The 13,479-nt window shown below is 39.9% G+C and overlaps 1 protein-coding gene across 9 annotated transcripts in view; it reads left to right on the top strand.

The window, feature by feature from the left end:
- The window catches only part of Tomosyn (syntaxin-binding protein tomosyn), a 276,177-nt gene that overhangs the window by 235,868 nt on the left and 26,830 nt on the right, over window positions 1-13,479 (top strand). For all 9 annotated transcript variants that reach the window (XM_069501906.1, XM_069501905.1, XM_069501907.1 and 6 more), the window contains exons 5-8: window positions 10,619-10,682; window positions 11,511-11,727; window positions 12,076-12,151; window positions 12,578-12,732. In XM_069501906.1, coding sequence (XP_069358007.1) covers window positions 10,619-10,682; window positions 11,511-11,727; window positions 12,076-12,151; window positions 12,578-12,732 — 512 coding nt within the window. The remainder of the gene's footprint in view (window positions 1-10,618; window positions 10,683-11,510; window positions 11,728-12,075; window positions 12,152-12,577; window positions 12,733-13,479) is intronic.

The raw sequence follows: 13,479 nt of genomic DNA, 5'->3' as shown, positions 1-13,479 counted from the left end.
ATTATTATATCTTTCGCAGCGGTGATCCTAGTGGGGGGACTTGGGGGTCGTTCGTGGGGGTCAGGGGTTCGATTCCAAGCACGTACATCTAACTTTACGAAGCTACTTTTCAGAAATTAAATATCACTTGCTTTAAAGGTGAAGGAAAAGATTATGAGAAAACCTGCATGCCTGAGAGTTCTTCATCATGTTCTCAAAGGTTTGTGATATCTGCCACTCTGGAACCAGCGACAGCGTGGCAAAAATTATATTGTGGTCATGAACTAATAATTAGTAGGTATTTTCAATTTTATAAGTAAGATAACTATATCAAGTGGGGTATGATATTATGAAAGGTCTTCACCTGTCACGGAAAAATTTGAAAACCGTGAATTTAGGGTTAGCTCACACAAAAAAAAATGAAATTGTGGTCATGAACTAATAATTTGTATTTTCAACTTTCGAAGTGACTATATCAAGTGGGGTATCATATGAAAGGTCTTCACCTGTACATTCTAAAACAGATTTTTATTTATTTTTATTATGCATCATAGTTTTTGAATTATCGTGTGCAAAATGTCGAAAAAATACGACTGTAGTACGGAACCCTCCTTCCGCGAGCCTGACTCGCACTTGGCTGGTTTTTTATTTATTTAGATACAAGCCATTGACTGCAATCTCACTTGGTGGTAAGTGATGATTCCGTCTATGATCTTGCTGTAACAAAGGATCAATGACAAGAGTGACTATCTATTACACAAAGTATAGTCCGTGACAGGTCCAGATGGCAATCGGGGTACTGGGACGCCCCGCACATCCGCACGTCATCTGCGCTCACCCGCACCGGATTACTGCGGGGGCTGTGCGGGTGTGCGGGGAGTTCCCTCCCCGATTGCCATCTCGATCTGTCGTGTACTATAAGTAATGTCCACCGTGCCGGCCCGATTTTAAACATGCAGAATATATTATGTACCAAGATAAAATACGTTATTTAAGTACAAAATAATAGCAATTCACAGCGCAAAGCTCTTCCAATTAACGGAAAACACATTAACGTTAATTTATTATATACATATTCCTATAACTACTTCATGATTATTCAACATAATGTTCATATTCAATATAATATTCATATTACACGTGAATGTATGTTTTATGGTAATGTTTTGTACGAGTTTTTACATGATATTTTACATATTTACATGATTTCTTCTTATATCATACTAGCTGATGCCTGCGACTTCGTTCGCGTGGATTTAGGTTTTTAAAATTCCCGTTGGAACTCTTTGATTTTCCGGGATAAAAAGTAACCTATGTCACTCTCCAGGCTTTTAATTATACCGTTGTACGTTGCGACGTTATAGAAGGAGAAACCAACAAACAAACACACTTACGCATTTGTAATAAGGGTAGTGATGTAAGTTTACCTGCCCCAGCTTTGCTCGAGTGGAGTTTTTAAAAATCAGTCAGGAGTGGCAATTTTTAAAAATCCCGAAACACGTATTTCTTTACTTTTGATCAGTGACATTGGTTATCTTCATTTCGAATCGTGTTCTTCAGAGAAACTCCTACCATAGCTGTTTCCATAGTTCGCTGAGCGACTTGTTGGTAGTTGAAGCCTTTACACGCGTACGTTATACATAATATATGTAACTAGTAGGTATACTAGTCCAAATCAAATGAATACCTACTATACTGTACTGCAGTGCCACGCTAATTCATACAGGACGACTCTTCAGGTTAACAAAGTGACGCCTGACGAGGCTATAATTCTCGCCAAAATGGCTCCCAATTTTTCACTAATTGCAATATAAATGAACGGTAAATTTGCTTAACGGGCTATCCTACCTTTTACGCTTGCAAATGGCTTTTATGTGAGTTTTGTTGGGAAAATATAAAATCCGTGAAATAATTATTTCGAGCATATTTTATGAGGGGTATATTTTAGTGTCTTTCGTTAAGAGCTCTACTTAAATTTACCAAATGAATTGAGAATTGCCTATGATTTTAGTTTCGTTCCTCTGGTGCTGGAAATAACCACCTGCTCTGCTCGCCAGACATATAAAAATTCCTTTATAAATCCAACAATCTAGAGTTAAGCTGTAAGCTCTGGAGAATTTGTCAAAATGTCAAGTGTATCCGATGGATAGAATTTATCTGGCGGTTGTGAAACAGGCCCTTAATTTAATTACTTATACTAACCTACTAACTCCCGCACAGAAGTAGATAGATAATGTAAATAAGTGAACACTTAATAGGTCTATGTACAACTAGGAATAAACAGCTAAGTCTTCTTCTTCTTCTCGAGTCGACGGTCATCTCAAATACGGGCAGCCGCGATAGCTCCTCATCGGGGGACATGAAAAGAGCCTCCCCGCGTGATGCTTAGTTATATACCGATCACAAGCACCCGGCGTCCCTGGAAGCTGACTAATCTTTTCACTACGATGGCCACCTTTAATAGCTAAGTAACATTGTAAATGTACTTATGTGTTCCAATAATATAGGAAAAAATACTAATTCTCTTCAAACATAGTGTAAATTATTTATGCAGCGATATAACACAATTATATGCAGTGGCGGTAGAAAACCGAATATTCTGCTAATAACTGCAGCATGCAGCTGCACTAATTAACTATTTGATGAAAGCTTAATATGACTCGCGAATCATTTACATTCAACTGGCAAACAATTCATTTCGTTATTCCGTAAACAGAGTTATTAAGCAAATATTCATATTGAAATGCAACATATTATTTTATGTAAATCATGTCATATTTTCATTTTCGATTTGACTCGCTCGCCTCCGCTAGCTACCCCGTTAGCTTGAACTTTTTTGCAAACCGCGCTAAAATCCTCTTAGAAGAAATGTACGTGACAAGTCGAGGTGCGCGGGTGACGTGCGGGTGTGCGGGGCGTCCCCCCGCCTCATACCCCGATTGCCACCTCGACCAGCATTGCTATGAAGAGTTGATACCAACTTTTATTAGTCATCATCATCAACCGATAGACGTCTACTGCTGGACACAGGTCTCTTGCAGGGACTTCCACACGCCACGCTCTTGCGCCGCCGCCATCCAGCGGCTCCCTGCGACTCGTCTGATGTCATCCGTCCACCTAGTGGGGGGTCTTCCAACACTGTGTCTTCCGGTGCGAGGTCGCCATTTCAGCACCTTGGGACGTCCAAGTCCCAACGTCTATCGGTCGTACGAAATAATATATGCCTTGCCCATTGCTGATGCCGTTGAGCTATGTCGGTTACTCTAGGCGAATGGATAACACATGGAAATTAATCTCAATTTACATCGCACGGTATAACCACGTATAACAATAGCTACCAGCTAGACAACAACACGGGTCACATCGGCCATTTACAATATATTTCCATTACAGAGGTCCGAACTACGAGCGTCTATGAATATAAAGCGATTTCACTTCGGGTCCGAGCCGATTGTCAATGGCGTAAACAAATAATATATTTTGTTTCATTACTTTTGGTACAATTTGCTTTAATAACCACACTTTTTTCAGCGCAATAGTTCATCATCATCATCATGATCACCCCATCACCGGCTCACTACAGAGCACAGGTCTCCTCTCAGAGTGAGAAGGGTTTTAGCCATAGTCTACCACGCTGGTCAAGTGCAGATTGGCACACTTCACACACTTTTGAGAACATTATGGAGAACTCTCATGCATGCAGGTTTCATCACGATGTTTTCCTCACCGTTAAAGCAAGTGATATTTTAATTACTTAAAAACGCATATAACTCCGAAAAGTAAGAGGTGCGTGCCCGGGATCGAACCCCCGACCTCCGATTGGAAGGCGGACGTCTAGTGAATTTTTCTTCTGAATTGTGGCAGCGTGATTGCTTGAATGAATTCTTCGTTGAGCTGTCGGTTCCTCTGTTCTCCTGCGGATCTCATTATTTGTGATTTGATCACGTATAGTCATTCCAAGCATAGCTCTCTCCATCGCCCGCTGAGTGACTTTGAGCTGAGCTTTCTAATGAAACCCATAGTTAGCGAACATGTGTCGGATCCATAGGCAATATGTTTGCACTGGCAACACGCACTGTTTGGAGACTTTGGTCGAAGGTTACCTCCAGAGATTTTATCTCTGGAGGTTACCTTTCGACCTGGTATGAACTGGCAGGATTCGAGCACTTTACAGTTATAGTTTGTTCAAAATATTTAGTCTCGGAGTGTAAGTAAAAATATACTATCATAAAAATTGTAAATAACAAACTTTGGAATAACTTTCCTTGCGGCTCCTGAGGCCCTAGTAATGTCATAATGTATTGCGTCTCAGGGAAGTAAATAAAAAAGAATAAACGACAAAAGCTTGAGAGACAGATTTATCTTCCAAGCATAGAAACAACATGGATTTAGCATGAAAAAAATCTTCCGGAAACTCGTTAAAACGCAATGCGGGGTCCTTGTTCCTGTTTTTTGAATCGTCTACGCATTTGATGATCGCCGGAGGGCTTGTTATAACGAAGTTTGGTCTGTATTTGAGTCTCAATGGCGACGGCGAGGCGAGCCGCGGGACGAGAATATGCAATTAACCCCACAGTGTTTATTGAATAAAGGGAGGCTTTACCGGACCAAACTAAACCGCCGCCGCCGCGGTGTTTGTGGTGTCCCTAGGGACTAGAATTGAATGCAGAACACCAGTGTATTAAAATGTTATATTAATATACTAAACTAGCTTATTTTCGCGACTTTGTCCGCGTGGACTACACAAATTTCAAACCCCTATTTCACCTCCTTAGGGGTTGAATTTTCAAAAATCCCTTCTTTGCGGATGTCTACGTTATAATAGCTATCTGCATGCCAAGCCCGATCCGTCCTGTAGTTTGAGCTGTGCGTGCGGCAAGGTGAAACTATAAAAGGTTCCTCGTTGACTACGGAACCCTAAAAATGCCCGGTGAAAATAAATAAAAGATATTCTAAGAGGGCTGTCATGGGCGTCATGTTAGTGACATAAGCTCGCGACCTCCGACCCTGTGTCGACCACGCCGCGCGCCGCGTCAATAGATATCCGAGTAAGGTAACCATGTTCATACAAGTACGGAATAATTCATCGTAATATATAAAAGGAAAAGGTGACTGACTGACTGACTGACTGACTGATCTATCAACGCACAGCTCAAACTACTGGACGGATCGGGCTGAAATTTGGCATGCAGATAGCTTTTACGACGTAGGCATCCGCTAAGGAAGGGTTTTTGAAAATTCAACCCCTAAGGGGGTGAAATAGGGGTTTGAAATTTTCGTAGTAGCTAATAATAATTAAAAAAAATGGGTACCCTGCCCTGTCATACTGAATTATTTTCAAAACTTTTATAACCAGTGTGACTTGATGTAAGGATTCTAACGATACCCCATACGTCCAAATCTGTTCTGGCATTAATTAGAAGTTATGGTGGAAATAAGAAATTCACATACATACGTCATAAACTCTGAAAACATTGCCCTCCTTTTTAGATCAGTCGTGTAAAAATGTACGTTTCTCTACGTGATCAAATCAGAGATGAGGAGATTGAAAAACCAATAGACGAGACAAAAACGTCACATAGGTATGAGTGACAGAGACAACGCTTTGCGAAGCCGAAATCTCTTTCTAAACTTAGAAGCCTATTATTGGTGTGATATTTCCTGCCGGCTACTATTTGTCTGTTTGGTGTTGCGCTGTCGAGTAAAGGGACAAGCCATGGTCACCCTGCGCCGTCGTCGCCGCGGCCGCAGCCAGCCGGCGCCACTTGTTGCTGCCCTCTTCTGCCCTCTCCTCAACCCCTTTGCACTAATTAAACAAAACATTTAATAATTTCATCATGATCGTCAATCGGTAGACGTCCACTGCTGGACATAGGTGTCTTGTAAGTAGGGATTTCCACGCGACGCAGTGTTAAGCCCCGTATCCACTAAAGCGGAGCAGAGAGGAGATGTTAACAGTAAACCAATCCGATTTTTTTAAATTGATATTGTGAAATTTTTTTCACGTCATCTATTTTGAATCTGATTGGTCGATTGAACGCATTTCCTCTCACACCTTTATTACCTTTTATCTCCCAAAGCCACATGATCCAAACAAACATCCAAACAAACGTTCCTCCCAGTGTTGGGGACAATACACAGAGAAACTTTCAGCTTTTATGCTTTTATAAAATAACGAAGATCTGGCACGCTTTGGCTCTCTCTATAATTCATAAATTGTAAAGCACGGCGAAGCCACAAACTCGCTCAGGCAAAAATAAACTAAGCAAATGTAGTAAGCTGAATAAAAGCCGGAACAACGCGCGGATATTGAATTACTTCTCCGGCAGCTTCCGGTAGGCGCCCTCTACACCCCTTTCCCCCCCCTTCCTTTTCATCTCATCGGATTACCTAAGGCTTGGTCAAACAATGCGCGATGACAACGTGTCCAAATACGACTATACCTTGTTCAGAGAATCGTAAAGGCGTTCAAACTGCGTAGGGCGCGTAGGTACCGTGCATTGCTACTTCAGACAGTCAGACCTTAAGTCCACTAGAAACAAAGAGGTTTCAATATGATGCCCGCGACTTCGTACGCGTGGATTTAGGTTTTAAAAATCCTGTGGGAACTCTAAATTTTCCGGGATAAAAGTAGCCTACGTCCTTCCCCGGGTTGCAAGCTACCTCTGTACCAAGTTTCTTCAAAATCGGTTGAACGGTTGGGCCGTGAAAAGCTAGCAGACAGACAGACAGACACACTTTCGCATTTATAATATTAGTATGGATAGTATGGATAGAGCCTGTCCTACCTAGTAGTCTGCCATTTTCTTTTTATTTCAAACTGCCCGCGATTTCGTCCGCATGGATTTAGGTTTTGTAAAAATCCCGTGGGAACTCTTTACCTTTCCGGGATAAAAAGTAGCTTATGTCCTTCCTCAGGATGTAAGCTAACTCTGTAAGTACCAAATTTTATCAAAAATGGTTAAAATTGTTGGGCCTTGAAAAGCTAGTAAACAGACAGACAGACACACTTTCGCATTTATAATATTAGTAAGGATAGCGGCCACGTATAAAATCTGTTTTTTTCGATAGCTAAATAATACTACTACTAATAGTAATGGTTAAATGTTGTAGTGACGACGCCACCAGTATAACTTCGATAGCTTGTATATCGGTAGCTTGACGCTTCGGAAAACTTTGCCTCATACAATACTCGTTTGTACTGATGCCAGCTATTGGCTTTATTTGTGGCTGCTATTTTGAAGAAAAAAAAATGGCCGACTACTAGATAGGCCAAAATCCTCAAGGTCCTTTGCAACGACGCAAAGCGAACCGTGAGGCTAGCGATCTTTATTTTGTCGCTCATTGCGCGTCGTTTCTGACGCGCATCCTATTCGTCCAAGTCCTCAGCGCTAACTACCTGCACTGAAACGATAGTTAATGGATACTAAGTAATTCATGCTTCAACTTGTGTTATGGGATTAGCGCGCTACAGGTAATTCTGCTTATATTGGACTGAGAGTTTTAGCATACAATAATCCTTTCTGGGCTATTTAAACATAGTCAAATAGTCAAAGTTCATACATAAATTAATGTTTTACAGTTAATTGGTACTGAAAGTTTAAAACCAATCATTATCCTAACCCATGGCTCAGTACTGAGCACTGGTCTCCGCTCAGAAGGAGAAGGGTTTGGCCATAGCCACTGAGTAGAAATTTAATATTCTGTTATCTATGGCCCACAGAGAATTCAACCTCAAGAGTACGTATAAGTATACAAGGTTTTGCATGAAAACAAAATCGTATAATGTTGTGATTGGTGAACGCTTTGTTGTGATTGGTGGACTCAAAAGTTCCGTAATCAAAACAATGTGCGAAATGAAGGTACCGAACGGATGTGGGCCGACTTATATGCTAAGTAACTGCCTAAGCTTGGCGATCGACCTACGCTGAGAAAAATATTAAAATCCAACAAAGATTTACAAAACAGGCATTTTAATTTTGGAGTGGGTCTTCTATCCCTTTCTCGCAAAACGAAAATTTGAAATTTTGAAATTTTGATTATGAAACCGCACGAAGCTACTATGGCATTAGTAAGGTGTGACGTCAAAATGCTATATCGCTATCTCTGTCTATTCAGAAATATTTAAATGCTTATAACTTTTTTGTTATTTGATCGATTCAATTAGTTTTTTCAGTTTACGTCATTATTTTTATACTAGTTTATAATAAAGTAATAAAAAATAATACCCAATTGCTTAAAACGCATATTATAGGTAGGTATATGACATAACTTTGAAAAGTTATAGATGTGTGCGGCGATGTGTGTTTCGAGCGGACATAACCAACTGTGTCGCATACGTGTCCCTGAATCCAACAGTAATCTTCGTCCACGAAAAAATAAACTTTTCGTGGTCCCACATCATCGCACTGTTGCTAGATCTATGTCACCTATACCCCGTTCATTAGCATCGTTCAACGCGCTTTTGGACAATAATGCTCAATGGGACCCATTTAATGATGGGTCTATAATTATACTGGTTCGGGAGTTACTGAAGTACATGAATATGTCATTCAATGTTCTCAGCGTACATATTCAAAATTTTTTGATCTTTTATCGTTTTGTATTTTATGTCTTTTTTCTTGTACCTTTATTTGTATTTAAATTTATTATTAATCATCTAGTTAGTGTAAGTGGCACTGCCGTTCTAATTAGATATAAAAAAAATAAAAAAAAAATAAAAAAATAACATCACCGCTAGAAAATTTTAAATATGACCTAATTTTAGTATTCCACAAAGCATCTTTACTAATGTCGGCACTCCTACGTAGTCGACATTATACCAACACGTCCTAAACAATTCGCTCTTCTTACACCTACGCAATGCAAAGATATAGCAAGGTATACCTATGCCATTAGCATGCCCTCCAGCTTTTTGTTTTCCCACGCCATTTATACAGCTGTTTGTGTTCACTTAGCATCAGGTGTGATTTGAAGTCAATTATTGTTCATTGGCTAAGCTTTCGACTGCACTCTCAAAGATGGAAGCGGGCTAACCTGGAAGGAACCCGGACGTTAATAAATTCCGATAAGAAGCTCTAATTGCAAATCGACAGCCACAATTAAATATATGCTATAATTTAATGGTGGATATATAATATAAACATGGCATGGGAAGACATCGCAAGAAGACTCAATTATTATGGAACAGCTAAAAATTTCCCAAAGAAAAGAAAACAGCAAAGTCACTGGATCGCATTTCGAAAGTACTTATCCAATTTTCTGCTCGAAGACGTGCGAAATACCTATTAACTCATATTTTCCTCTCACTGAGCATGTTTATCCAGTTTTAGGGTTCCGTGTCTCCAGAGAAAAAAAGGAACTCTTATAGGATTACTTCTTTGTCTGTCTGTCTATCTGTCGTGTCTGTAAAGACCCATCAAGGGAATCATAACCTATACTTCTACTAGACTAACTTTTTTTTTTTAAATCTTTTATTAACAGGCTTTTACATTTATGTATGTCAGTCTTTAGACTAACTTATACTAGGTTACTTCCCGTTGACCTGGAATCATGAAATTTTGCCGGTAGTAATGTATATAACACAAGTAAAGGGAAAAATCCGAAAATCGTGCTTTTGTGGTTACATCACAAAATTAAAAAGTGTAATTAATTTCTTGTACGATGGTACGGAACCATTCGTTTGCGAGTCCGACTTGCACTTGATCGATTATATTTACTTTCTTACAACTTATCAAAATTAACCAAGATGATTATTTGTATGCTATTAAATTAAAAGCATGAGAGAAACAAAAGTATACAATTTTATGGTGGAGTAACACAAGGATATTTAATTTCACCCTACCTTTTTTACTTTTATATCGATGTAAAAAAATTTTTTTACAAAAAAAATAAAAACCGACTTCGATACACAAACACTAAAAATTGAAAAATAATTTAATTTATTACCGAATATATTATGTATACAAGAGTTAATATAGTTCCATAATAATACTTTTTGGTGCCGGTGCCAATTAGCTTTAGCTGCGCGAATCGTCTAGACTTCATATTTTTATGAGACTACACAATGGCACCTCATTGGCACCGACCCCAAAAATATTATTATGGAACTATATTAACTCTTGTATACATAATATATTCGGTAATAAATTAAATTATTTTTCAATTTTTAGTGTTTGTGTATCGAAGTCGGTTTTTATTTTTTTTGTAAAAAAATTTTATTTCACAATTTTTAGTGGCCCCATGGAATTATGCTATGACTGGTTAAAAATCTACTGTTTACTAAGCTATTACACTGATCGCGAGCAATTTACTCGTATCCGTTGAGGAGTTCCAGTATCTATGTTCGAAGATGTTCATCAGATCTTCACCAAATTTAAATGGGACCAACTTTGAAGTATACCCTTTCAAACAAAAAAAGAATTTTCAAAATCGGTCCAGGCGTCTTCGAGTAATCGGGGAACATACATAAAAAATAAAAAAAAAAAAAAAAAAAAAAAAATTCCGGCGAATTGAGAACCTCCTCCTTTTTTTGAAGTCGGTTAAAAATTGCAAATAAAAGAGATAGCTATGTTGGCTGCTCTGATGGTGGTCATAAAATAATGTATTTATTTTAAATATAGCTGTTCGCTTGTTACAGCACGAGGCCGAACCACCCGGGCGCTGTGGTCGAAGTAAGCGACAACCCACTGGACGCCAGTAAGGTTGGGATCATTGTTTTATTTCTCTTAGTAGTAGAGTACTTGCTCGAAGTGCCTAATGGCACTCAGAGATAGGATACACTTATGGCAACATTTCATCCTTTGCGTTTCTTTTAATAACAATACATTTCAAATAGAGATGACAAGTTCTACTCTACTATTATTGTCATTCTACTAATCTATATATATAAAAGGAAAAGGTGACTGACTGACTGACTGACTGACTGACTGACTGAATGACTGACTGATCTATCAACGCACAGCTCAAACTACTGGACGGATCGGGCTGAAATTTGGCATGCAGATAGCTATTATGACGTAGGCATCCGCTAAGAAAGGATTTTTGAAAATTCAACTCCTAAGGGGGTGAAATAGGGGTTTGAAATTTTGTAGTCCACGCGGACGAAGTCGCGAGCATAAGCTAGTAATATTATAAATGTGAAAGTGTGGATGTTTGGATGTTTGTTACTCACTCACGCAAAAACAGCCGAACGGATTTGGATGAAATTTGAAATGGAGATAGATTATACCCTGGATTAACACATAGGCTACTTTTTATCCCGGAACGGGATTTAGAAAAATGTAAATCCACACGGACGTAGTCGCAGGCATCAGCTTGTTAGATAATAGGTATATTTTCTACGGATACTGGTATTGTCTGCATGTTTCAAGGAAATAAAGAGACCATCTACAATTATTTCACCGCCAAAATTTTATAAGTGATAGATCATCTTTTTAAATAGTTAATTTTGAGATATCGATGTTACGAATAATTAATAAATGAAGTGAATCAATTAAGCAATGAATACAATATACCTGGATTATTCTCAGTTAGTAATCGCGTTCGAGTCTGGCCTGGTCATCGTTTGGGACCTGCGCGCGCGCGCGGCGGAATGGCGCGGCTGCCTGGGCACGGGCGGCCTGGGCGAGGCGGTGCGCGCGGCGGCGTGGCAGCACGACGGCAAGCTCATGACGGCGCACGTGGACGGCGCGCTGGCCACGTGGAGCATGCGCTCGCCGCGGCCCATGTCACTCTCGTACCCTCACGGTACGTCACCTCCGTTTCAGAATATCCGTTCTCAAATTCATATCACTGGCATAGGACATGCGAGCCATTCCACATGAAAACCATTACCAGTTTACTATGACTGTAGTACCTGAAGAAAAGTATCGGTGTTAGAAGAGCATACAGCATACGGTATTTGAAGATCACAGACCTTCCCAATATCTGTAAATGTAAATAATCTTTGGAGTCCACGTCAGCTCACTCTCATAAAACCTTTGAAAAAAATACCAATTTGAATCTAGAATCGGTATTTCTTTTCGAGAAACCCTCAGACAACCTAAAAAATGTAATCTTGTATCGATATTTAGCGCCTGTATTTTCCTTTTTCAGCAAAAGCAAACAAAGATGGGAAACCTGAACCTTGCAAACCTATACTCAGATTAGAATGGAAAACGGCCAGAACAGGGTGAGTTGGATTATTTGGTTACCTGCATTTAGAAGTGAGAAGCTTAACGTACTGTTGTCATGCCACAGCTTAGTTCAAGTATGTCACCTTCAAAGTCCTACACAGCAACAGTGAGACCGTAGATCACTTGCCTTTTATTGGATTCCGTATCTAAATATATAAAAGGAAAAGGTGACTGACTGACTGATCTATCAACGCACAGCTCACTCTACTGGACGGATCGGGCTGAAATTTAGCATGCAGTATAGCTATTATGACGTAAGCATCCGCTAAGAAAGGGTTTTTGAAAGTCGTCAATATATTTTTGCACATAGTCGCTTGTTTGGTGGGTTGTCTGAAATTACGGGAGATCCAGAGGATGGACGTAGGTTGCACTGTGATCTTCCCTCTCTTCCCTCGGGTGATGCTGTGGTGGTTGTGTTCCAGAGAGAGCCTGGTGATCTTCTCGGGCGGGCTGCCGTCGGACAAGGCGGGGCGCTCGCACAGCATCACGGTGCTGAACGGCAAGAGCACCACGGTGCTGGAGATGGAGCACGCCGTCGTGGACTTCGTCACGCTCTGCGAGAGCCCGCACGCCGCCGGTTTGTTGTAAAAGCACTTGCATACTTACTACTCTTTCGTCTTCTTCTAGCTTAACCAAGTTCTATTCCTTGTAATCAGCATACTCCTATAAACCCATATCCATGATAATATTATAAAAAGCATTGATTGGAGCACGCTTGCCTAGAAGATGCCTGTTCACTCTTGTTTTGAAGATATTTAGGTTATACGTGGCAGGAAACAGGGAAACCAGAAAGGCATTCCACACTAGTGGTTCGTATTAGAAATATTGAGAAAAAATGTTCCGTCTGTCTGTTAATGTTTTCACGGCCCATCCGTGTAGCCTTTAAGTGATTTTGACGGATACAGGTATAGCTTGCATATTAGAGACGGGCATAGGGTATTTTTTATTCCGGGCAAGTCGGAGGCATCATCTAGTATTTTTTTTAATTCATAGACTAGCGCTTGACGGCAATAAGACCTGCGGGCAAGTGATGATACAGCCCAAGGTGGAGAGCGTTTGCCTAGAACTCATATAAAAGTAAAAACTAACTATGCTTAGTACGAGATTTTACGTCTCACCAACGTTGATAGTATTCGAGTGTCAAAACAGTTCAGCGTTGTAGTAAACTGGATCTTACCCTACCTTGTTTTAAAGCTTAAGTTTGTCTACACATCTACAGCTAGCGCTCCAAGTGGAAACGTTGTGAAATTAAAATCAGTGGTATAGAATTTTTGACTTCAATTCAAGAGTCTTACGATCCATTTTACTTTGACGTTATTGTGTT

Source organism: Maniola hyperantus, chromosome 11 (genome assembly GCF_902806685.2).
Source record: "Maniola hyperantus chromosome 11, iAphHyp1.2, whole genome shotgun sequence".
NCBI lineage: Eukaryota > Metazoa > Arthropoda > Insecta > Lepidoptera > Nymphalidae > Maniola > Maniola hyperantus.
This window is presented reverse-complemented; position numbering and strand designations above follow the sequence as displayed.